The sequence below is a fragment of the Cyprinus carpio genome, chromosome A3 (genome assembly GCF_018340385.1).
Source record: "Cyprinus carpio isolate SPL01 chromosome A3, ASM1834038v1, whole genome shotgun sequence".
Taxonomy (NCBI): domain Eukaryota; kingdom Metazoa; phylum Chordata; class Actinopteri; order Cypriniformes; family Cyprinidae; genus Cyprinus; species Cyprinus carpio.
In genome coordinates, this window is record NC_056574.1 from 13,755,834 (window position 1) to 13,780,379 (window position 24,546).

Genomic DNA, 24,546 nt, shown 5'->3' on the forward strand with positions numbered 1-24,546 from the left:
AAATTAAAATTAGTTTTGTATATATATTTTTGTAGTAATATTCGCCAATTTCGGTGTCCATATTCATCACCATTACGTTTTGGAACGTTGCATTCTTCTTTTTTTAAAATACATTATTCTTTTTTTAAATATCACGATTTCTTTAATTCATTAAAATTTTTATGCTTTTCTGAGAAATTACTAAGATTGTCTTGAACTTTAGTTATGCTAGGCCGTGTATTTCTACGCTTCTATATATATATATATATATATATATATATATATATATATATATATATATATATATATATATATACGTGTGTGTGTGTGTGTGTGTATAAGAGTTCTGCTTTATTTATTTATTTATTTATTTATTTATTTTTAATGTGTTGTATGAGTTTAATAATAATTATAATAATAATAATAATCCTCCTGGCATAATTATTAAGAGAGTGACATCATAAGAATATTTTTCATATTACATATTACAACAGTTCATACATATTATATTACATCATAAGAATATTTTTTTCCCCTACTGAGTTCATACAGAAGAAAGTTTGTCTTTTAGTCTTAGGCCTGTTTCATTACACATTTATACACAACACATGGTGTAGTCAAGCTCTAATCAAACTTTTTTAAGGCATTTGGTGCGATGTAGCCTAATTATATTTTCTCATATGCCGTTTATTTATCATTTTACCCCTGACCTTCAACCCCAGGTACAGAGTTGTAAGAATGCATGCAATAAAAGAAAGTAATGATGAGGATAAATTAAAATAATAAGGATGTTGAAGATTTGAATAAAGACCTTTTATAAAAGAATAAAAATGTACCACCCTGAATATAAATATGTTTGCTCCTCTTGTAACAGTTGTGGTGTGTGTTTATGAACTTCAGGCATCTGCATGTGGAAGTTCTTTGGGTTTATGCAGTTATTCTAATGAAATCACATGTAAGCAGAAGCACATTTTAGGGTAGGGCACTAATGTTTTACAATGTGATATGTAAAATGCATGATTTTATTGCAAGGCATGCCAAATGCAATGATACTACTAATGCGGTACATTTATTCCTGAAATGATTGTGACTGGGTTGGAATAATGTAGCATTTTAATTTGAGTAGGGTTGGTAATAGGCTTAGTAAAAATAAATTAAGAACTTGTATATTTCAGGACTATAATTGGTTTCTTTTGGCTTGAGGTAGGAAAAGCTCAGCTGCAACATTTTCAAATGGATTTGTATAACAAACTTAAAATGCTATAGCGTAGTGTAACATAAACCCACAAACAACTGTACTAGAACAAAGCATTAAATATATTAAATTTAAATAATTATATATAATTCAAAACATAAAGTGGCTTTATATCAAACCACATTCCTAATCTAAAAGGTAATCGAACTGTCAACAGAAAAATACTGAAAACAGTAAAAGATGACAACAATTTTATCCTTCAATAGTAAGATAACTGTTTAACTTAATATATCTTCCTGAGAACCAGAAAAAAAGTTTTGTGAAATTTGTTGTTTTCTTGTCATCACATTAGATATTTTATTCATATAGTATTCCATGTCCTTTGTACAGAACGCCAGAACTATTTATTCAACTGGTATATTTCGTACTATACACGACTCGGTGTGTGAGAATCTAAAAGGAACTGGTCTGAGTGTATTTTGCTATCTGGAGGTATTCCCATTCTATACAATGTATCTATGCATTGCATCTAATATGCATGTGAATGTTTTCTTGGGGCAAACCATAATGAAAAAAGTAGTGTAATACTGGGAGTAATAGCTTGGCAACATTTCCATGATCTCATATTTCATAGTAAATTGATCTATAATTGATTGATATGATCAATTATACATTATCACATTATCACATTTCCCTAAGAGTGCTCCATTTGATCATTCTGTCAATATCAGTCATATTTAAAGACCAAGGAGATGAAGTGTTTATGATCAAACCTCCAAACATTTGATATCTCTAAAAACCCCTGAATGTGCTCTTTACAGGACTAAACTGTGGCATGTGTCTCAGAGACATTCACTGAAATCTAATGTCTTATTCAGAGGACAAAAGTCTATGCATGGGACCCAGTAGGCTATGAATTAATAGCTCACCACGGAATGAGAGAAACATAACAGGTAGTATATTGCTCTTCCGGTCTGGATCTTGTGGGCTGCGGCTGGATACTATTGGGACTTTAAAAAGGTTTTGTTTAGGAGAACCAACAAGCATACATATCGGGTGAACTATCGAACAGAAACATCTACCCGGTGTTTTACGGTAATTCATCCCATGATTCCTTTCTGTCAAACGCTATTCTTTGTTTCTATCTACATAAACACCAAAGGTAACACAACGCCATTGTTTGTTTGAGGTAGAAATAAACATCTATATTAAGACATTAAGAGAGCTGTCTGGTCGAAGGGCGAGTATTTACATCTTTAAAGTGTCCCGTGAAAAATGGACATCATGAATACCGCCGAATTTCAGACGCAGTTAACATCCATAATGGAAACGTTGGCGAAAACAGCTGTTGTGGAAATAAGAAAACTTTTCGAGGAGAATGCATCCTTTCTGCGACTAGAGATTTCGCGATTTACAAGCGAAAATGAGTCCCTGAAAAAGAAATGTCATCTTCTGGAGAATGAACTTCAGTGCGCGCGGAAAAGCGCTGGAAAGATGAACGGGACAGAAGCTCCATCCTGCCATGCGGGACTTACAGGTAACAGTCAAGTATTTCCTCTTTTCACGTGCACAGATCAGCATCTGTAGATATGCTGATATCAAATGCAAAAAGTGGCGGTAAAGGACTGATAACTTAAAGTTGTGCCTCTGTACCCATCTAATGCCCACACGCTCAACAGACACTGGACATCGTCCCGCAATTGACAGTGTCTTCGGGAAGGAATGGTGCATGAACCTCTGGAGACACGAGGAGTCACATGTTGGTGAGCAGGGGGACACACATCGGGACTCTGCAGTCATCATAGGAGAGGTTGGTCTCACACAATGCTGTTTTGAGTATGTGGAGTTCTCCTAAAAACAATGTCAGCTTACTAGTTCTCGGTTTTATTTTCAATCCTTTAGCCAGTAAACTTGCTGGAAGAAGAACCAGACATGATCATGATCAAGGAGGAGGCATCTGATGATTGCTCTTCGGGAAGAAATGAGGAAGACCAAGATACTGTGAAAGGTATGCAGAGAGAGAAGTTCATTTATTAGTTAGTTTATGTTGTGTAGTTGGTTGGTCATCACAAGTATGATCACATGCAGTGTGGACGTATGTGCATTTTATATGATTGATTTCCTTGTGAATGGCTAATGGATAGCAAATGAGTAGTAAATTGTTGTACTATTATGAAACCTCTAACTATTGTACACTGCAAAAGTTGTGGCCCTATGATATGTGTTTATTTATTTATTTATTTTTTTAGGAAATGTGCAGAATGGATTTAAGTGAGAGTAGTAGCTTCAAAAATTAAATCCAATATGTTTAAACCAGTTTACTTTAAATTACATTTGGTTTAAGCTTAGTCCTTACTGTTGCAGCCTAGGCTCATCGTGTGCACTTTTCAACCCCCTACAGGTGCAATCCAAGAGGAAATCAAAACAATTCTCCCGGAGTTGGACTTCAACAAACTTCAGAATTTGGTCAGTCATCTTTCTTTAGTAGTGGGTGTGGAGAAGACAGAGGACCTCTCGCTAGTAGAGGTGTCAGATCTTCAGGACTTTCTGGAGCCAATACAGTGTCGAAAACTTGTGAAAACATTCAGACAAAAAGGTAAGAAACAAACTTAAGGCAGAAAAGCAGGCAGCGTTCACTATAACCCCTTTTGCACAACTGTCCTGTGTGGTCACTGAATTGAGAGACTGACATTGACCTACAGATGTGGCCTTTGAAAACACGTTTTTTTTTTCTCCAGGTGTCTTCACACAACAGTAGTGGTCAGACAGGCTTTTTTTGTTTTTAAAACCAACTCATACAGGCAACATTTGGTCAGCCGACCTTCCTTCAAATTCAGCTAATGGGTTCAAAGAGGAGTTACAGGTATTTCTTGTGGGTGCATATCTTATGTCTTTTTCACGGAATTGGGGGTGGTGTGGCAGTGTGCAATGTCATCAGAGCACCGTTTTGTGCTGGTTAAATGTTCAAATTACCAGATCTCACCCCATTTACACCTGGTATTAAGATGCACCTTGGGTGATCAGTCATAAGTGGTCCGTGTTAAATATAGGAGTCAACTGGGCCCCAAACCACAGTGTGTTTGCATTGTATGTGCTTATCTGCAAAGATGTGTTCTTGGTAGCAACAAAGGACCACTTAATCATCTAATGCGCTTAAAACAAGGCTTTAAAACTTTGCTTTAACTTTGCTTTAAAATGTAAAGCACATCTATTGTTTGCTTAATACAGGTACTGTGAATAGATTAATTTTGTTTGAAAAGTCACATTTGTGCCTACATTAACTATGAAGAGACGGCAGTGGTGATGATTATAATAATTATATTTATTAAAGTGTGATGTAATTTTTGTATTTATTGAAAGTGACACTAGCTACACATTTACATGGGCACCTTTTGTTTCAGTCGGAATGAAATCGTTCTGCTTGATGAATCCAAACGTAGTGTTTACATGAGCACCAAATAAAGTTTTTTTTGTCATAAGCTTCAATATCAGATTTGATCTTTTGCTTGAATGTACAGAGTTTCCCGCTGTTTGCACATATTATTCTCCTGCCATTGATTCTTTTCTTTGTTTTAAAGAGCAGACTTAATATATATCTATTTCGGAAGCAGTAAAATCGCCCATTCCCGTGGCCAAAACAAGCCGTCTATGGATGAGAGTATAAAGTGAGGACTGATGGGATGTTGTTCTGCTCCACTTCACAGACGTTGAGTGGAAGGAGAATTTTAGAATAATATGACAGTCATTTATGACACTTTATTTTGATGAGTGTAAGGCTTGTTCTACATGACATTACACCATTTCTATGTCATTGTACATGCGCAGTACTTTCCAGTGTTGGTTTTCAATCTGATCAAGTGTTTACATGTCCTCTCAATTGGATAAGAAAAGGTCCACACCACCCCTTCTTAATCTGATCGAAATTTCATCCGGATTGAATTTAATCGGATCGATTAAGGTGCTTACATGAAGGCTTTTCGGTCCAATTGAATTACGTATTATTTGGGTGCACGTAAATGTAGCTGCTTTATCAAAAGTTATTTTTTTAAACAATCGTAAAACCCATTTGAGGTGAATTTGAAGTGCATTTCAGGGCCATTAATTTGGTTGTTTGTATTTAGGACAACATAAGCTGTGTGTTGTTTCAGGTGTCGTGTCTGCAGCTTCTTCATCTTCTACAGCCTGCACTTTTTACCAGCAGTCACTCAAGAAAATTAAATCCGATCCTGATCACGCTCTTTTAGTGGGTTCAGCATCACAGACAGACCAAACTCGCAGCCCACAAACTGTGATTTCAACATCTTATCAAACATATATGTTTTTAACGTCAGCGGTTTCTCTTCCATCCAGCACTTCATCCCAGTGTTCTTCAGTGATGATTTGAAATGGCCAAAAACTCCAAACACTTCAAGTTCTCAGCATCACGTTTACCAGTCTAGTCATTAGGGATGATTCTACCTGACGTGTGTTTAAATCTAGTTTCCATGAAGAAAGAGAAAAAACTGTTCCTAGAATTAGCTGGAAAAGATGGGAGACCGAGGCCAGAACGCTTTGCTGTGCTTCTGTTTAAAAGTCTAGTAGCACATGAAGTTTACAGGGAATGGTCAGGTGCTGTTAATTTTGATGGCTCCCGAGGAAAAAATGCACTACCTAACAACCTCCGGAAAGCAATAGCAGAAATAGTTTGAAAGGAAATTTCCAAAAACTGCCCTCCTTGACTGGAAAATGATAAGGGATCGGCTTGATTAATTTCTCTGTACCAGACTACTCACTTTCCCGCTTTTTTAAAGCCTTTGCACTATACCTCAAACAAAAAAAAAATCATGATTAATGAATAACTTTTATACTAAAATATATTCATGGGAAAATGTAGGAACAACCAAATCCACATATACACAAACTTCACATACTCTGGGTGGTGCTAAATATATATATATATATATATATATTTTTTTTTTTTTTCCATAAATGCAATGATACATATAGGTCTGTAATCTGGTTGTATATGGAAAGTGTTTGAAATGTTTTAAAGGATGGCACACTTGGCATTGCTCGGGGATCTTGATGCACATGAGAGCATGTCTTCTGAGAGCGTCATATGTTTGCTGAGACAGACGTTCACATTAGAACGAGATTAAGAGCAAATTCATGTGTATATGCAGGTGTTGTGATTTTTTATTTTCTTGAAAAGTTTTCCTGTACAGTACGTGTTATCACAAATAATCCAAGCAATTGTCAGTGAGTGAGACCCATTGCAGTATAGCAATGATTTACTGATCAGTGATGGTTAAGAGGCCTGTGAACAAGGTACTTTGTTGGTCCTACAACATACTTCAATTTCTTTGTATCTCTTTTCATTATTCCCCCCCCACCAAGAATTCAATAGACAAGTGGATGGAATGCCTAACGAGATGACGCTCACTCCATTATCATCAAACGAGTCCCTTCATGAACAGCCCTTCATTCCTTCCTTCATCAAGTCCAACTGGGTTAGAAGTTTCCAGGTTCCTTGGGACCGCATGCCAACAGCTCTCGTTCAGGCCACATCCACTGGAGAGAGGGCTCGACCAGGACCGAGAAGGGAGTTTGTCAGGATCGTTGTGGCAGCCATGCAAGCCCACTGTCCAAACCCAAACTTAACCGCCTGTGGAGAAGTGGCTCGAAACATCGTGTCTGCATATCCGCTGACATTCGGAGACATTTCAGAGGAAGGAGAACAACTAGGAAATGGCTTCAGTTGCTTACAAAGACAACTAAAAACTAGGGTAGAACATGTGAATAGAGATGTTTTGGAACACAGGATTCGTCGACCTAGAAGACCATCAATGAAAAGAGCTGGAGAACAGGACGGCTACACTATGAAAAAAGTCCGATGTAAAGTGGACAGTTACGGATGCATCAATTGGCAGCCTTCCTCTATCCCAGAAGGAGAGACGGCAGAATCTCTTGAAATGAAGAGGAAGGTTGCGGCAGAGATTTTTCAGTCTGCAGGCCCAAAGGCTGCTGAGTTGCCCAACATAGACGACTTAATGCAGCAGACATATGTTTACCAGCGCCACATGATCAACTCATGCCCCCCTCCTACCATCAGTGAGATTGAGGGGCATTGGCCGTTCCTGTTCACCGAAAGAGGCCTTTGCAGGCACTTTAAAGTCCTGACTGGCATTGACATCAGAAGCCGCTTTAATGAAACTCTTATTGATAAATCCAAGAGAATACTGAACTACTTCAGCAGACAAAGACTGAAGTGGACTGAGGAGATCCAGAGTATGCTAAGTGAGATCGACGACGCCAATGCAACAGATAATAATAGGATAGCCATATCAGCCATCCTGTTAATGATGAAATACTTTAAGGAAAAGGACAATGCTGTCTTCATCTTAGCAGATGTCAGTAACTATGAAATGTTACAGTTCTATTAAAGTTCTGAAGGGGGTTTTGACAGCTGAGTGTTAAAATATTCTTATGTTCTGCTTTCAGAAACTTCTACCAAGATGTCCATCGAAAATGAAATTAGCTTACCGGCAACGCCCCGGCTCATCATGCTTGGTAAGATATTGCTGCACTACAACTGTTAGTTTTGTCCTTGGACATATATTTCCAGTGATTCTCCATATTTCAGGTGAGACATTGCTGACTTCGTCCAAGTGGTTTATCAGTATTGAGGGCAGAGTAACACATTCTATAGAAGACCAGCTGGACTTTGCAGCGGCGTTGTCTGTGTTTTTTGGGTGCTTCTATGTTTTTAATATTGAGTACCAGGAGTCAGCCAGCGCCACCTTGGAGCTCATTCAGAGGTGAGTGCTGAGGACACTCATCCTGTCTGACTTTTTTTTTTTTTTTTTTTTTTATCTTACTCCCTTTCTTTAGGTATTTTACTTTGGTCTCTTTTGGATCAGAAATACTTGAAGCTTATGGAAACAAAATAGTATATATAACAGGGATGCAATTTCATGGTGATTGATTATATTTTGTAACTTGGAATTAAGCTTATTGGTTTATGTTGATAAATTATACATTATTCACCAGAAACTATTTTATGCTTTCAACACTGTGTTTTGACACTAATATAATCATTTAAAGGCAGGTAGGTGATTTGGTTCAAACGCATTTTTTGTTATGCTGACATCCTGATAGCAGTCACTAAGTTAAGTGGTCAAAATCTATTTATATGTATTTATATCGTCTGTGGAAGGCATAGGATGATAAAATGTTCATCCAATCATATATTTGTTAGTTTGAGGACTATGATAGGCTGTCCTACCTGCCTGTTAACGTATGTATTTGCATACCTCTGAACACCCTGTTTGCGCAGACATGATACATCATCAACACGTTCCATTGCGCTATTGCAGACTGAATGAAAGGCGTTATTATTGTAATATTATGCGCTTTGTACTGTAATGTTAACTCTCTGGTAAATGAGACATGAGGTAATCTGACAGCGTTGCATTCAGTCCTCCACCAATGCCATTTATCATCGTGTCGCTGGTTAACCTCTGGTCTGTCTGTGCACGTTCATGTGTTTTGGAGGAGGCGTGGCTTTGGAGAGTGATTTGCAGGGAGGGTGGAATCTTATGCATCTCTTAAATCTACCTTTAAGAGGACTTGATAAACAAGGTTATGTGTCCCTGTTTAGGGTGTCCTGCAACTTACATAAGATAGCAAACCTCTTATAACCCCTTTTAAACTACTTACATAGTTGTAGGCCTTGTGGAATTGATGTTTTGTTTAAAAATGGATCTACTGTTCTTTAGGTTCTTCGTAAGGATTAATCCTGAGGGGACTAAATGTACCTCAAAATCAGGTACAAGCCGAAGGACGGGTTCAGCTGTCCAAAGGAAACCCCAGAACTTTAATACCCGCGTGGCTACGTTTATGCAGAGGCTTTCAGAATTCGAGTGGAAAACATTCAATTAAGTTAGTGCAAGCAGTTTTATGAAGTTGAAAGTATCTTATGGAATTTTTAAGTGAAACTTGTCTTTTGTTGTTGAAGGTATGTGATTAAACACTTAAATGTAACTGGGAGATATGAGGGGTGTTCTGAGAGTAACAGTGGCTTTAATCAATTTCTTTTTATGTGTTTCTGGGTTGTCTTCATCCTGGCCCTGGACTGAATACTACTTCTACTACTACTATGATGGGTTACTACTTATGTGAAATTTTTTTACCTTGTGATACCTTAACTTTTTACCTTGTTAATACTTGTACTGTTCTATTTGAATGCTACTGGAATGTTTGTATTATAAATATTTTATTACGTTCAAGTCATTCATGCAACAATAAAGAAGTATCAACTAATCAGTGTTTTTATAATATGATTAATAAGGATAAAATAATTACAGTGATACTAGTGATACAATAGCTACAACCCTGAGTTTTTTCCGCAGTTGTGTGAATTTCAACACTTTTTGTTCCGTAGAACGTGGTAAAAGCTGTGCTTAACTGTTATTTTTATATCTGTTATTTTTGTTGAGGAGAGGCGTGATATTTCTTGAAGACTTGAGCTGCGTCCCAAATTACACACTATACACTATGTACTTATGCACTATGTACTCAGTCATGTAGTGTATGAATTACACTGATAGCCCCTGCCCCTTCAGTACGTAATTAAAGCTGCGACAGCTGAATGCATGAAGTGTCCAACATTACACACTTATCGTTTCTTGTTTAAGTGCATCATCCAGGTATTTAAAATGCACTATTTTTGGGAATTTTTTTAGTGTGAATAGACTACTCGCACTATTTATACTAAAAAACGTCATAGAATAGTGCATAAGTACGCAATTTGGGATGCACCTTTGAACTTAATATTTGCCTGACAGATGATAAATTGGGTGGAAGAGCCTTACAGACTTACCTTAAAAAAGGGACTCATATATATATATATAGATGACATGAGTCCCTTTTTTAAGGTAAGTCTGTAAGGCTCTATATAATATGTAATTCCAATTAGAACACACACAAATGCACAGGGCACAGGGCCATTACCGATTTGAATGCGACCAATCAAAATATGTAAATCATGTGAGCTCTCTATTCGGTGGTTTACGGTAATTCATCCCATGATCCTATTCTCCAAATGCTTGATATGCTATGATTCTATCCTCAGAAATAAACCGAATACAGTGTTGAGAATATAAAATCAGCTCTACGCAGAGACTAAAGCGGTGACTGTCGGATCGAAGGACGGGTGTGTACAGTATACATCACTAATAAATGGTCCCGTAAGCGACGGACATCATGAATACTGTCGATTTTCAGACGCAGTTAACATCCATAATGGAAATGTTGGCAAAAACAGCGGTTGTTGAAATAGGCAAACTTTTCGAGGAGAATTCTTTGTTGCTGCGATTAGAGATTTCACGCTGTACAAACGAAAATGAGTGTCTGAAAAAGAAATGTCATTATTTGGAGAATGAACTTCAGTGTTCGCGGAAAAGCGCTGGAAAGATGAACGGGACAGAAGCTCCATTTACCCATCCGGGACTTACAGGTAATTTATTATTATGCACGACAAATGACTCTGTGGTTTGATTTAAGCTGTAGGTTCTGCAGTGGGGGGCCCTTCATCACTGTGCCCTTGAATAAGACTTTAACCTCACACCAGGGGAACTATTTCTGTACACGTCGATGACCGGAATCTTTTAGTCCATTTACCAAAATAAATTAATTCAGTGCCTTTCTTTAGGTTACATCAGGCGGTGACAAGTGACTGGCTTTGTCTGTTATGAGTATGCCTATAGCCCCTTTCACACATACAGTATTTACTGGTAAATTACGGTAAAATTACCATTAAGATATCGTGTCAACAGGACCTTTTCAAAAAATACCGGTAAATTCGTTCTGGCAATTTGCCGGTATGAGACGTTGTAATATTACCAGTAAATTATCTGTAATGTGCTCTTTGTGAATGCAGAACGAGATTACCAGTACGAGCACGTACGAGTTCAGAACGCGCTGACGTAAGACGTTTACTCTGGGCCAATCATATGAAGGTAAAATGATGTCAAAAAGATTTGCATACACAGGGTAATATTTGTGGAAGTGTACATAAGACTGTAAGCACAAGTTAAATATGCATGCGCAAGAGAAGCTTTGTAAAGGTGTAAATCACGTTTCAAGCGTAAGAAAAAATGATTTGCAGCATTTTACTGTTACTTGTAAGTGTAATTCATGTATTGTTCATGAAACCGCAGCTTCATGCTAAAGCAAAATAAATATGATCTGCATGCTTCTGACTTCCATTTTTCCATGCTTACACTTTTGGCACAATTTTTTCACCAAAAGACAGTCAAAAGCACTGCAAGCCTGTGAACGCTTACAGTCTATGTACACTTCCACAAATATTACAGTGTATGCAAATCTTTTTGACGTCATTTTACCTTCATACAATCAATCATTATCATTCTGACGCAGATGACACATTTACTCCGCACTGTTTACAGAAAATCAAAGAAATGTCTTAAGTCGTCTAACAGCTGCGTAAATGTTAACATTTGACACAAAAATGAAAGCATACATTTTTTTTTGATTTAGTGAGTTTGATCAAGGTTGCAGCTAAACTCTGCAGGGAAGTGGACGTTATGATGTGACCAAAAACAATTAATGTCTTACAGAGGCCGGACGTCGTCCTGCAATTAACAATGTCTTCGGTAAGGAATGGTGCATGAACCTCTGGAGACACGAGGAGTCACATGTTGGTGAGCAGGGGGACACACATCTGGACTCTTCAGTCAACACCGAAGAGGTTGGTCTCATACTTCTGTTGATATACGTGAAGCATTTTCAGAATACAGTTAACTAGTTCTCTGTTTTACTTGCTCTCCTTTAGCCAGTAGATTTGCTGGACGAAGAACCAGATATGATCATGATCAAGGAGGAGACGTTTGAAGATTGCTCTGGGAAAAATAACCCTGAGGAAGATGAAAGTTGCACTTTGAGAGGTTAGTGATGTGAAAACTTGAGAACAGTTGCTGTTTACTCTTTGTTATATTCAGATGTGTCATTTATTGAATTACAGGACCTGCAATGACCAGTGATGAGAGATGTGTCGCCCAAAGCTCCGATGATTTTATCTCATACATGGTACCTTCAGATGACCAAGTCCAATCGAACGTTCACCAGACACAAGCTGAAGAACAAGCTCTTGATGGAATGATCTCTACACAAGGAGACAGCACAACAGAGCAAACTTTCCACAATACACACAACCACACAAGTATTTCAGAAGAGAAGAGGTTTGAGTGTGTATTCTGTCGACGAACCTTCAACAAATTAACCTACCTGAAAGCGCACATGCGAACACACTCCGGAGAAAAGCCTTACGTCTGTACAGTTTGTGGTAAAAGATTTGCTCAAAAAACGTACCTCAGAATACACCAGCGCACTCATTCTGGTGAGAGACCGTACTCGTGCATGGAGTGTGGAAAGAGCTTTGCTCAAAAGAGCTCTCTAAATGTACACCTCCGAAGCCACACTGGAGAGAAGCCATATAGCTGCTCAGAGTGTGGCAAAAGCTACGCGTACAAACAGGGTTTCAATACACACCAGTGCTTCAGTTAGTCTAGTATACATACTGAAGTGAACTATTACTGAATTGTATCTGTATCAAAGTTGCTGTTACAGCAGAGTGTGCATTACTCTGCAATATAAACCATTAGCAAGTTGCAAGCATGTCCAATTTATTTTTATTTTTTTACAGAAATGTAAAGTCATTTGACAGTGTTTGGAAACGTGTTATACAGAAGCATCTGGAGTTTTCTGTGCATTGACTTAAACTTCATTTAGGACCATCTAGATGTGTATATTCATTTGAAAAGAGGGATAAAAAATCATGCTTGAATAAATTTGACAAAGTGAGTGAAATCATGCAAACCACTTCTTTATTCAGCATGGTTGAAATTACACATTTGCTTACACATGCAATCTAGAACTTCATTACACAACTCAAACTTCTAGAAGCATTGTACATACTACTGAAATTAGTTTCCGTAAAGACCAAGTAGTGTTACTGGTTGCTTTACACTAATGACCCAAAACTGATATAATATTATGATATTTTAAACAGGGACTGTATTCAGAAAAAAAATAAAATAATTTAGCCTAAAGCCTGATACGTTTACCTCTGGTGGTCTTTTATATCTAGACTATATATACACACATTACAATTCAAAAGTTTTTGCATTTATTTGATCAAAAATACAGTAAAAACTGTAATATGCTGAAATATTATTACAATTTAAATGAACTCTTTTCTGTTTTATTCCTGTGATGCAAAGCTGAATTTTCAGCATCATTGCTCCAGTCTTCAGTGTCACATGATCCTTCAGAAATCATTCTGATTTGCTGCTCAAGAAACATATCTTCTTCTTATCAGTGATGAAAAGTTTGTGCTGCATAACATTTTTATGGAAACATGATACATTTTTTTCAGGATTCTTTAAAGAATGAAAAGTTCTATATATTACTTCAGCATTAAAGATCAGCATATAAGTATCATTTCTGAAGGATCATGTGACACTGAAGACTGGAGTAATGATGCTGAAAATTCAACTTTGCATCACAGGAATAAACTAGTTTTTTAATACTGAAATATTAAAGGCTTATTTTTAGTTGTAATAATATTTGAAAATGTTACTGTTTTATTGTAGTTTTCATAAAATTTCTGCAGCCTTAGTGAGCATAAGAGATTTTTTTATATATAGCCCAGATGTCAAAGATCACCAGAAAGACTGTGCCTTTGGTGTAACAGAAGAAACTAATTATTTGGTGGGATAACAACTACATTACAGAGTAATACACAGTCATACCTGACTATATATTTCTGCTATGATCTACAGTAATACACAGAGACATTCTTTTTAAGGTACTGCAACCTCACATTTCCACGGTTCGTATTTCATTTTAAACAGCTACTGCGATCTCAAATCGAGAAATAACCAAAAGAATTGTGCTACATAAAGCTATAATTTATATCACGGTGTTTTTTCCTCCGGTGACCAGGAGGTTTCCTCCTGACTGGTTTAGCCATTCTGTCATGGACAATGAGGTGTTGTTGGAGGGTGACTTTCTGGGTGAAACCCTTTCCGCAAGTTATACAAGTAAAAGGTCGTTCTCCTCTGTGGATGCGTTCGTGATTTCGTAGACAAACTTTCTGTGTGAAACTCCTTCCGCAGGTGACACAACTAAAAGGTCTTTCTCCTCTGTGGATGCGTTCATGAACTTGCAAATTTCCTTTCTGGGAGAAGCCTTTTCCACAAAAACTGCATTTATTGGGTCTTTCCCCTGTGTGGACCAAATAGTGAACCGAGAGATTGGTGTTTGAATGAAAACATCTCCCGCAGACGTCACACTGAAACTTCTCGTTCGATTTCAACTTTGAAAATCGATGTTTTCGGAGACGGGTTTTGGCAGCATTTTTCCGAAGAAACGCCTTCCCGCCGTCATAGCAACTGAAATTGTTTGGCGGTTTCTGTACCTTTACTCTCTTTTCGCAATGTTCTGTCATGGTTGCAGCATCCTCATATATTTCCTGTGCTTCTTCATCCTCCTGAGCCTCGGAGGGAAACTGGCCATTGTGCTCTGCTGAAAATTGGTTGAGTATAGAGTGACCATCAAATTCCAATGGATCCTCTATTGGTGCTATTAACTGATCGACAGCATCATCAATAGAGTTTTTTGAAGAGAGTTTGTCTGACGAATCAGAGGATGCGTTTTGTATTTCTGATATTTCTGAAAATTCGCCAGACACAAAATGGCCATCGAAACTTTTTGAGTCTTCCAGCGGCTCACATGCAGAAGATGGCAGCTGTCCTCTTGAAACCTGGGTTGTTTTCCCTGTCGAAGTATGTGAAATAGTTCAAATCAACTTGATGCACCAAAACTAAACCTTACTAATTAAAGATCTACTATAAATTTTGAACATTACCTGTAAAACTGGGATAAGTGTCCACTTCAAAACACTCCTCTTTGATTATGACCAGGTTGGAGTGCTCTTGTTCTTTGTGCTGGATGAGACAAAACGAGCAGATCGTGTAAAAGGACATTTTGTTTTTCCATTTCATTTACACATTTCCTTTTCATTTTTAGAAACAAGTTTTACACTTCCAGAGTCATATTTATCAACCTTGAAAATGATCTAGACCAGTGATGCCCAATCCCGGTCCTGGAGAACCCCCAACACTGCACATTTTAGATGTCTCCCTAATCAGTCACACTTGAGTCAACTCATCAGCTCATTAGTAAAGACTCCAAAACAGGGGTCACCAAACTTGGTCCAAGAGGGCCGGTCTCCTACCGAGTTTTGCTCCAACCCTAATCAAACACACCTGAACCAGCTAATCAAGGTCTTCCTAGGTATACTTGAAACTTCCAGGCAGGTGTGTTGAGGCAAGTTGGAGCTAAACTCTCCAGGACACCGACCCTCCAGAACCGAGTTTGGTGACCCCTGCTCCAGAACTTCAAATATGTGTGTTACACAAGAGAGGCATCAAAAACGTCAAGTATTGGGGTTATTTGGGACCAAGATTGGGAATCACTCATCTAGACCAATGCTTCCCGTAGGCCCCCCAAACTGTGCATATTTTAAATGTCTCCACAACCGATTCAACTCAACAGCTCAATATTAATGACTGCAAGGTCAAATTGTGTAGAAATGGCTTCTCGACCGCACAACATTGTAATTACAACTTCCCAACTTGTAAATACAAACTTCCCAGGAGCACTTGAATGCACCATATATTGGATGTTTCCAATAAGGGAGACATCCAAAATGTGCAGTGGTCGGGGGCCTCCAGGACATGTTTGGAAAGCACTGATCTAGACAAAGCTATTGTAATGTGCCACACACATTAAGTTCATGGGTCCATAAAAAATATATTAGTACAGTACTAAATTTTCAAATGTTGTTAACATTCTTAGCTCTAAGTACCATCTCCCATCATGATCATCTCCTGTCAAATTAAACTCGCCCCTCAAAAATGACTTTAAAATTATGATTCAAATTAGACAGATGGTGCAGCAGGACAGATCATTCTCTAAGGGCATCCCATGTGTCAAGTTCATGGGACCATTGAAAATGTTACAGTAAAAATGATCAAAATTTGCATCTTGAAAGCTTACTGCACTGTTTATAATTCCAGTATCACATTTAATGTACCCTTTGAAAGTAACAGAGAATCTGCTTTAAAACAACCTTTACACATGCAGCAGTTTAAATTAGGGGTGAACTACTTTAAGGGAATGTAGGGAACCTTATAAGGCGACAGACTGTACAGGTCGACATCGATCGCCAGCTCATCTTCTCTGGGCTCGTTTCTCCGATCCCACAAACTGGAACACCACTCCTTCCCAAATATCCCTTTGATTGAGGGCTCCGCTCCTGTGAGGAGCAAAATACGCAGATACGTTACAATCATACCAGTGCACTGGCCGGCGAACATTTTCAAAGCAAACTACTGAGTAGAGTTTATATGAGGCTTACCATCTCCGGTTTGAACGCAAACAGAGCGACAGATCGTGGAGCCAGCGCGTGTATCTTCCTTTGTGATGCGCGTGCTTTCTTCTTGCCTTTCGCTCCCGAGACAGAGCATTTTGTCTTTAAGAACTGTATTTTCACTCACGACCCGAGACAGTTCTTGTCGTAAAAACACAAAATCGCTGTCTACAATTTTGCATATTTCCTCTATTGCCGTTTTAGTCATTATCTCCATTATGGAGCTTACTTGCAAGCGAAATGATAGAGATTTTGACATCTTGTAAGACTCGCGACTTTTTTGTTAGCATGCAAGAAAAAGAAACACCCGCATAAAAATAAAAAACCCGTAAGGTGAGTCACCGAAAAAAGAATTCCAAATTGTGGAACTTGGTACTATCATACTGTGCAAAAACCGGAAATACAGTGTACGAAAGAAGCCCTCGGCTTTTATCTTGCAGCAAAATATCGTTAGCTTCCGGTTTGCGATAGACTTTGCCCTGCACTCAGATTCTCATACTATCCGTCCTATGAAGTTTCTGACATAAGATTTAGTGTGTAAGATACAGATCAGATCATATCTAAAATCATATTATCTTAAAGAGGTGCGCATCAGGATGATTTATTATTTCCTGGATTTTGTCTTAAGTGTAAATCAATGCTTTGTCCCCATGATGCTATAGGCTTCCTATTAACCTTGCACACAACCCTCACAAGACGGAGGAGGAGGCGACAACTACAAACGTTAATAAAAAGTCCCCCCCATTTATTGTTTATTGCAAAGAAGAAACATAACTGCATTTGAAATACAAAGAAGGTATGAAAGGGGAAAGTACAGAGATAAACAGAGGAAATAACTACATAAGATCATAGTCGAGTCTGTTATTCTTACTATTATTTTACAGTATGGTCATTTTCAGAAAGAAAGACATCAAATCTAGACAAAATGCTGTGAAATTTGTTCCTCTGAATACAAAAACAAAAACGCAATGCAAAACAAAGAAAATAACAGTAAGTTTAACAGCATGTTTTTTTTTTTAAAGCTTAATTGTCACAGAAGTTTAATGGTTGAATACTGCAATAAATAAATAAATAAATAAATAAATAAATAAATAAATAAAATAAAAAGAAGAAGAAGAAGAAGAAGAAAAAAGGCCAATCAAAGCCAATCATACATAATATAAATTTGGCTTGCATTAACTACACATTGACCACATAGTTACTATGTCATCACATCATATTAGGGATTCAGCAATGTGACCACTGGGTGTCAGTGTGATAGTACAGCAAGGATTTTCAAACTGTTCCTGGAGCTTCCCAGCACTGCACGCTTTAGATGTCTCTCTTATTTAACCCATCTGAATTAACTCATCATATGGAGTGTTTCATGACCTCTATCTTTGTACTAGTTGTGTTTGTCGATATGTAGTCTTACTTCGTTCTCTATCAGTGCTATTCATTTCTGTTCCTGGAGTGCCATGACCCAATAGGTTCAGTTTTAACCTTAACCAAACACACCTGTCTGTAATAATCAGTTAATCCTGAAGAGCTTTAGCTGGTTCTTTGTTTAATCAGGGTTGGAACAAAATTCTCCAGATTGTGGCCCTCCAGGACTGGAAATGAATAGCCCTGTTCTTTATCAGTATGATATTATCAGAAATTACAATATCATTTATTACTATAATAACTGTATCTTTAAGAACCCAGACATTATTTATTTTTGCAATACATATTATAGGGGGACAACACATTTAAAGCCGGCTCGGCTGTGCAAAAGCAAGGTGCAAAAATTATTCTGTGAGTCACCAAGAACTCTAGAGCAACTTCTAAAGATCTTCAAGCCTCTCTTGCCTGCATTTCATAAAAAAGAACTGGTCAAAAACAGTAGCACTACTTTGATGGTTTGGGAATGTTTAGCTGTCTCAGTACCTGGAAATCTTGGCATCACTGAAAGAACTATAAATTCTGCTCTGTGCCAGAATGTAAAGCCTCCTGCTTTTTAAACTGAAGCCCAGCTGGGTTGTGTTCAAAAACAATGATCCCTAAAGAAAGCTGAACTTCTGAAATGGTCTAGACACATTCCAGAATTAAACTCCAATGAAGTGCGGTTGAAGTGGCAAGATCTGAAACGCACAGTTAACGCTTCAACGCCTACAAATGTCACTGAGCTGAAGCAGTTCTGCAAGCAGGAGCGGACCTAAAATTCCTCCATATAAATAACTACAGGAAACACTTGGTTGCAGTTATTGCTGCTAATGCGGGTGCAACCAGATATTGGTTACACCTCCATTTGCAGCATTAACCGCAAATAGCTCTGAATGTTTTATAACCTTCTGCATGAAAGATTGATCTTGTGGTGTTGTTGTTCATGGAGGGTTTTGGTTAAAGATCTGACAACATTCAGTGTAAAACAGTGAAATCAGATGGGGGCAAAAACTTTTTCACAGCACTGTTCTTGCAAGTTTTCGGTTTATTTCTCCTGCCTTTTAATTTTTCTTATGAGGTGGCACATATTATCTTCTCCAATGGAATAGGAAAATCTTGACTTACGTCAATGCCGGGGTCAAATCCCTTTCCAGGAGCCTGATGTTACATAATGTGATGTTTAGGCACTCATCAGAAGATATCATGTGTTGGCCTAGACCTTGCTCAGTGATGTACAGTCTGAGTAAATACTGCAGCCAATCAGAAGACCGATCTCCCAAGGGTAATATTAAGTGGGAGGGAGGGCATAGTCCCCTTGTGACTCAACTGGGCAATGAGGGGCTCAAAGGAACAATGTCTACCAAGCAGTCACATCTCGCAGAAGACCTGTCATGCCCCATCTGTGGCAGTATCCTGCAAAAGCCCGTAGTGCTCTTTTGCAGACATCGATTCTGTAAAGTTTGTCTGGAGAGCCTGTGGAATGGTGGAGGATCTTGCGAATGCCCCCTTTGCTGTCAGCCATCATCTGTGGGGGAGCTCATAGTCAATACCACTCTTGAGAAGACCTGCGAGGGCTTTCTGGAGCGCTGCAAAAATGACCCTCTTGCGTGCAAGGAGCATGGTGAGACCTTGACACTCTTTTGTTTGGAGGACCTGGAACCCACTTGCAGCAAATGCAAGTCATCTGCCAATCACCAGGGTCACAGGTTATATCCATTAAATGAAGCTTCACATGACTGTAAGGTATGTCTACATACAGATTCATGGTCACTTGCATCTATGCTTGACATTTGTTCAGATGCAGTGTTGATTCCAACACAGTTGTACTGCCAATTCAAAGACTAGAAGGAAACCAAAAACTTTCTTTTTATGAGAATAACCACTTGGACAACCGTCCCTTCTCTTTAGGACCTCAAATATTGTTATTTATGGATTCCTGGCTGTGTTCAATATCAGTCTATTAATAGTGGTATGCTAGGGTTGAGGCCTCCTGGTAGGACTGAAACCAGATGCCCATGTGCTTAGTTTAGAGTTGATGAAAATGCAGACTAGTATCTAAAAAATAATACCCAAAAGAACCAAAAAGGTCTTTTAAGGTCAAAACCACGGAGGAATTAGGGTTATGAGGCCCACTCTTATCAGTCCACACTCTGTTTACACCAGTGAGTTTAAAAGGGAAACAAGATACTATCGTATCCTGTTTCACTTGTGGTTTCATCAAAATTCGTAGTGCTATTTTGCAGACATTGATTCTGTAAAGTTTGTTTGGAGAGCCTGTGGAACGGAGGAGGATCTTGTGAATGTCCCCTTTGCTGTCAGCTAGAATTTATATCTCATAATTTTGGCCTGATCTCGGAAGCTAATCAAGGTTTGACTTGGTTGGTAATTCTAATCCCACTGGTCCGGGCTATAATTCTTCCTTGGTCAGGACTATTACCTCTAATGCTTTTATCTCCTTTTCACACTTCATGGTTTGGAAAACTGAAATACACTATAGCAGGATGAACATCTCTAGAGTTAAGAGGTCATAGCAAAAATTATTTTTGCACTATTTCACCCAAAAGCAATAATAAACAAAAAACACTATTGTATGTCCATGCCTTTCCAAAACAAAAAGGAAAAATATAAAGAGAAGGCTTATTAGGGTTGACTAGTCTTTTGCGAGTCAATGCCAGGGTAATACAATATATATAAATGTATACATATTATAAATTTAAAGTGATAAATTATACATTTATTAACTATAAAAATACACATTAAAAAATTAATTACGTCATTGCTGACTGTGAAAATTGTCCATTCTTCTTGTGGATGCTGGTGCCTTAATATTTTGCCATTGTTTTTGTCCCAAAGATATTTGACAGAAAAGTTAAAAAAAAAAAAAAAAAAAAAAAAAAAAAACAACAACAACAAAAAAAAAACGGTTAGGTCCTCTCTAATGAATAACTAGAGGTGTGTTTCATTATTGGCACATCTAATAATTACAAATTCTTTTTGGTTATCATTTGTATTCACTCTAGGAGGAACTGAAAAATGCTTTGAAACCACTTCGGGAAAAACTGAAGCACTTCCGAAAAGCGAAACTCTCTTGTGAGCAAACAATAGATCATATTAAGGTATTCTCATTTTGAATTTGCTTTGTTAATCAGGTTAACAATTACAGAAAGAGACAAGTAGATGATAGATAGAAAGATAGAAAAGCGACATTCTCATTACAGAGTCAGGCAGAGAACACGGAGAGGCAGATACGAGAGGAGTTTGAGGCGCTGCACCAGTTCCTGCGAGACGAGGAAGCATCCAGACTTTCCATGCTAAAGCAAGAGAAGGATCAGAAAAGGCAGATGATGAGCGATAAGATTGAAGATTTGGAGAATGACATCACTTCACTCAGCAACACTATAAGAACTGTTGAACAGGAGATGAGATCTCAGGATATCCCATTCCTCAAGGTGAACATTTAAAACTTATAAACACAACTTACAGTTCACGTTGCACTTTTAGTAATCTGCTTTTCTTGTTATTTAACCTAGAATTATAAAGACACCATAAAGAGGTATAAGTCCTTTTAGTTATAAATTTTTCCATCTAAATTCTATAATTTGCTCTGTGACCTAGACCCAGAGTAACTCTGTATTCTGGAACTGTATTCTTTGACAGAACCTGGCGTGTGCCCCAGGATCCCGAGATGATAACTGGTTCACTGCTTGATACAGCCAAACATCTAGGCTCATTAAAGTTTAAAGTCTGGGAAAGAATGATGGAAATCATTCAATATAGTGAGTATATCCAGTATCAAACTACCAAGTCATTTTCACGTTTTCACATTTATTTATTTGTCAATTTTAAATCACTAAGAAATGTCTAGATCAAATTTAACCAAAAAGAAGGGAAAAAAGACAAAATATTTTGTATTTTTACCAAGACTAAATACAAAAATGGCCAATATATCGTAATGTGTTAAAAAAAATCCCATTAATGTAATAATTATAATAATAATAATTTTAATAAAATTAAATAAATACATTTATAAAATTATGGTTACATTTTATTTCCATTGCCCTTGTTACGATGTAATTAAGTACTGAGTAAAATTAATTAACCACATGTATTTACTGTATGGTTAAGTGTAAGATAGGGGTTTGGTTTTAGGTGAAATTGTGTGTATAATTATGCTTAATTTAGTGTTATTAATATAGTAAGTACATGCAACACGTAACAAGGACACTGTAAAATACAGTGTTACCAAAAGTACACAAATGTTTTTAATGGTAGTAATATGTATTGAATTTAATTCAAGTTTTTGAGGGCGGAATTGGATTAACTATCATGAAAATTATGTCAGTAATGTCATAAAGTGTCCATTTCCTCACGATATTCATCCTTAAAGCAACTGTATGTAGTTTTGTGTATTTTTGCGACTTTGGAATCCCCAACAATTAACTGAGTGGCATTCATTGTCGCAAATAACAGTAGATAGTGTCACAATTAAGTGGATAATTGTGCACATGCCGTAAAGCAATCTGCCCTTTTCATGGGATTTCATACCTGCTGCTCACCAAACTTACATACTCCTAGAACAGATGGAAGTATGGGAAAGAAACCAAAACCATTCACCTTATTAGAAGTCACTGTACCACCAAAATGATTTTGAAACTGATATTTCAAGGTAAAAATTACAAAGTGTACTCTTATACAGTTGCTTTAAAGAGACCATTTTGCTTGCTCGGTAACATTAGCATTTCAGCTTTCAAACTATTCCTTTGCTGCAGCTCCAGTAACTCTTGATCCAAACACCGCGGCAAGCTGCTTTCTCCTGTCAGAGGACCTGACTACAATACAGTGCTGTTCTCAGACCTTTAAACTCCCAGAAAACCCTGAGCGCTTCGATATAGGTGCAGAGGTGCTGGGCTATGAGAGCTTCAGTTCTGGGCGACACAGCTGGGACGTGGAGGTCAAAAACAACACCTACTGGGTCATTGGAGTTGCAAGTGCATCTGTCAGCCGGAAGGGAAAGCACGTGTTGACCCCTGCAGAGGGATTCTGGACCATTCGGCTACGAAACGGAGAGTATAAAGCCTGTACTGCCCCATGGTCCCCGCTCACTATGACTAAGGAGCCACAGGTGGTGAGAGTCGTATTGGACATGAACAGGTCCAGGGTGACTTTCTACGACCCACGAGAGAGAACGCCTCTATTCACCTACATGGACATCATCACTCCGAGAGCATTCCCATACTTCTGCAGCGCCTGTAAGGAACACCCACTGAAAGTGTTGCCAGCTTGGATCTCTATTAAGACAGACTGATGTGAAGAACGTCCCTCTCAGCGTTTCTTTCCTCAAGGCTCACCTCTCATGTTTCATGGTGCGTGTGGGTGAGCTAGGATGGAAATAACCTTCAGTTTCACTTGTTTTGGAGTTTAAAAACCTGTGGTTTTTAAAAGGTGAATGTCTTCAAAACTATCAATGCTTAGATCACATTTTACTTGAGAGAAAATGAAATAAGGGGTGTTGAGATATACCCATATTGACGAGAATATTGACATTAAGAAAAATAAATATTAATATCACAGTAGTAGACTATTGCACTTCAATGCTGGTTGTTATTGTCAAAATTGAAAAAGAAGACAAAGAGGGCGCAGTGGCTGCATCTGAAATCACATTATTTGCCAATTATATAGCAGACGAAAAACAGCATGTGAAATGAGCAGTATTTATGAATTCACAGTATTCACAAAACTGCAGGCAGAAAGTACCCAGATGACCTGCTACTTGATTCTGAAGCGTGCATCCAATGGACACTTTACTATCCCATGAGAGGAGTTGTGATGCAACTGCTGGTAGGTCTCATGACTATGACAACATGGCAAATATAGTATGTCCAAATTACATTCATTTTATATTGAACTTTTTTTAATGGTCGCAAAATAATTCCTTATTCAAAAGAAGTAACCGCTTAATCCAGCCAGCGTGTAGATACTACTGCCACTCAAAATCATGTCGGAAGAGACGACAGGTGAAAGCCAGCCACTCTACCCACACCTGAACAAAGTTCCCTTCACCAGAATGGAGTCCGTAAAAATCCATATTTTCAGTGTGATTCATTTAAGTTAACGATGAATTTGACTGACTGCTTTAAAACAAACAAACAAAAAAAATCTATAGACATTGCAGTTATACTGTTATCAAGAATTCTTTTGGTCATGATAATCCTGTAGTGATAATCTGATATTGAGACAGCCCTAATAAGAATTATATTATTTAAATTTCAATATTTTGGATTTTTTAAAAAAATTAAATATATGCAGTGAGATTCAAGAAAAATAAAACGTCAATGTAAGGACATTAAAATCAGAAATGGGGAGTGTAGTGAAAATCTGATATTGTGACATACTCAAATAAGAATTCTAACATTTAAATATATATATTTTTTTTAATTAATAAATAGATTATTTAAATATGACCCTTACATTT

The 24,546-nt window shown here is 37.7% G+C and overlaps 4 protein-coding genes across 5 annotated transcripts; 3 read left to right on the forward strand and 1 right to left on the reverse strand.

The window, feature by feature from the left end:
• The first annotated feature begins 513 nt into the window (after positions 1–513).
• Positions 514–9,753, forward strand: LOC109062792. Of its 2 annotated transcripts, XM_042719387.1 has the most exons (8): positions 514–2,711; positions 2,854–2,984; positions 3,077–3,182; positions 3,576–3,770; positions 6,551–7,564; positions 7,655–7,723; positions 7,797–7,971; positions 8,932–9,753. In XM_042719387.1, the coding sequence occupies exons 1-8, from the start codon at positions 2,450–2,452 to the stop codon at positions 9,092–9,094; spliced, it is 2,115 nt and encodes a 704-aa protein (XP_042575321.1). In that variant the 5' UTR covers positions 514–2,449; the 3' UTR covers positions 9,095–9,753. The 2 variants fall into 2 exon arrangements, with proteins under 2 accessions (XP_042575321.1, XP_018935420.1); XM_019079875.2 differs by lacking the exon at positions 7,797–7,971 and having other exon boundaries at positions 6,551–7,563; positions 7,654–7,723; positions 8,932–9,060.
• Positions 9,754–10,166: 413 nt separating this feature from the next.
• LOC109063079 (zinc finger protein 567-like) lies at positions 10,167–13,042 on the forward strand. Its single transcript, XM_042719445.1, has 4 exons — positions 10,167–10,670; positions 11,794–11,924; positions 12,009–12,120; positions 12,198–13,042. The coding sequence occupies exons 1-4, from the start codon at positions 10,418–10,420 to the stop codon at positions 12,737–12,739; spliced, it is 1,038 nt and encodes a 345-aa protein (XP_042575379.1). The 5' UTR covers positions 10,167–10,417; the 3' UTR covers positions 12,740–13,042.
• On the reverse strand, positions 13,038–17,077 carry LOC109047499 (zinc finger protein 287-like). The gene is made up of 4 exons (XM_019065204.2): positions 16,659–17,077; positions 16,429–16,556; positions 15,105–15,183; positions 13,038–15,013 (listed from the first exon to the last, which is right to left on the reverse strand). Exons 1-4 carry the CDS (start codon positions 16,927–16,929, stop codon positions 14,130–14,132), a joined length of 1,362 nt encoding a protein of 453 aa, XP_018920749.2. The 5' UTR covers positions 16,930–17,077; the 3' UTR covers positions 13,038–14,129.
• A 2,173-nt stretch (positions 17,078–19,250) lies between these two features.
• On the forward strand, positions 19,251–24,526 carry LOC109113298 (E3 ubiquitin-protein ligase TRIM39-like). Its single transcript, XM_042719418.1, has 6 exons — positions 19,251–19,817; positions 21,095–21,190; positions 21,293–21,523; positions 21,605–21,627; positions 21,732–21,850; positions 22,844–24,526. Exons 1-6 carry the CDS (start codon positions 19,251–19,253, stop codon positions 23,377–23,379), a joined length of 1,572 nt encoding a protein of 523 aa, XP_042575352.1. The 3' UTR covers positions 23,380–24,526.
• Positions 24,527–24,546: the final 20 nt, after the last annotated feature.

What these genes read in the sequence shown, in the direction of transcription:
- LOC109062792 (XM_042719387.1), top strand. Translation starts at nt 2,450, where the DNA reads ATGGACATCATGAATACCGCCGAATTTCAGACGCAGTTAACATCCATA. An exon ending in CTGCAGTCATCATAGGAGAG is followed by an intron (nt 2,985 to 3,076) that starts GTTGGTCTCACA and finishes TCAATCCTTTAG; the next exon opens with CCAGTAAACTTGCTGGAAGA. An exon ending in GCCCCGGCTCATCATGCTTG is followed by an intron (nt 7,724 to 7,796) that starts GTAAGATATTGC and finishes TCCATATTTCAG; the next exon opens with GTGAGACATTGCTGACTTCG.
- LOC109063079 (XM_042719445.1), top strand. Translation starts at nt 10,418, where the DNA reads ATGAATACTGTCGATTTTCAGACGCAGTTAACATCCATAATGGAAATG. An exon ending in TACCCATCCGGGACTTACAG is followed by an intron (nt 10,671 to 11,793) that starts GTAATTTATTAT and finishes AATGTCTTACAG; the next exon opens with AGGCCGGACGTCGTCCTGCA. An exon ending in TGAAAGTTGCACTTTGAGAG is followed by an intron (nt 12,121 to 12,197) that starts GTTAGTGATGTG and finishes ATTGAATTACAG; the next exon opens with GACCTGCAATGACCAGTGAT.
- LOC109047499 (XM_019065204.2), bottom strand. Translation starts at nt 16,929, where the DNA reads ATGTCAAAATCTCTATCATTTCGCTTGCAAGTAAGCTCCATAATGGAG. An exon ending in TTGCGTTCAAACCGGAGATG is followed by an intron (nt 16,557 to 16,658) that starts GTAAGCCTCATA and finishes TGCTCCTCACAG; the next exon opens with GAGCGGAGCCCTCAATCAAA. An exon ending in CACTTATCCCAGTTTTACAG is followed by an intron (nt 15,014 to 15,104) that starts GTAATGTTCAAA and finishes ATACTTCGACAG; the next exon opens with GGAAAACAACCCAGGTTTCA.
- LOC109113298 (XM_042719418.1), top strand. Translation starts at nt 19,251, where the DNA reads ATGTTTAGGCACTCATCAGAAGATATCATGTGTTGGCCTAGACCTTGC. An exon ending in AAGCTTCACATGACTGTAAG is followed by an intron (nt 19,818 to 21,094) that starts GTATGTCTACAT and finishes TATTCACTCTAG; the next exon opens with GAGGAACTGAAAAATGCTTT. An exon ending in AAACAATAGATCATATTAAG is followed by an intron (nt 21,191 to 21,292) that starts GTATTCTCATTT and finishes TTCTCATTACAG; the next exon opens with AGTCAGGCAGAGAACACGGA.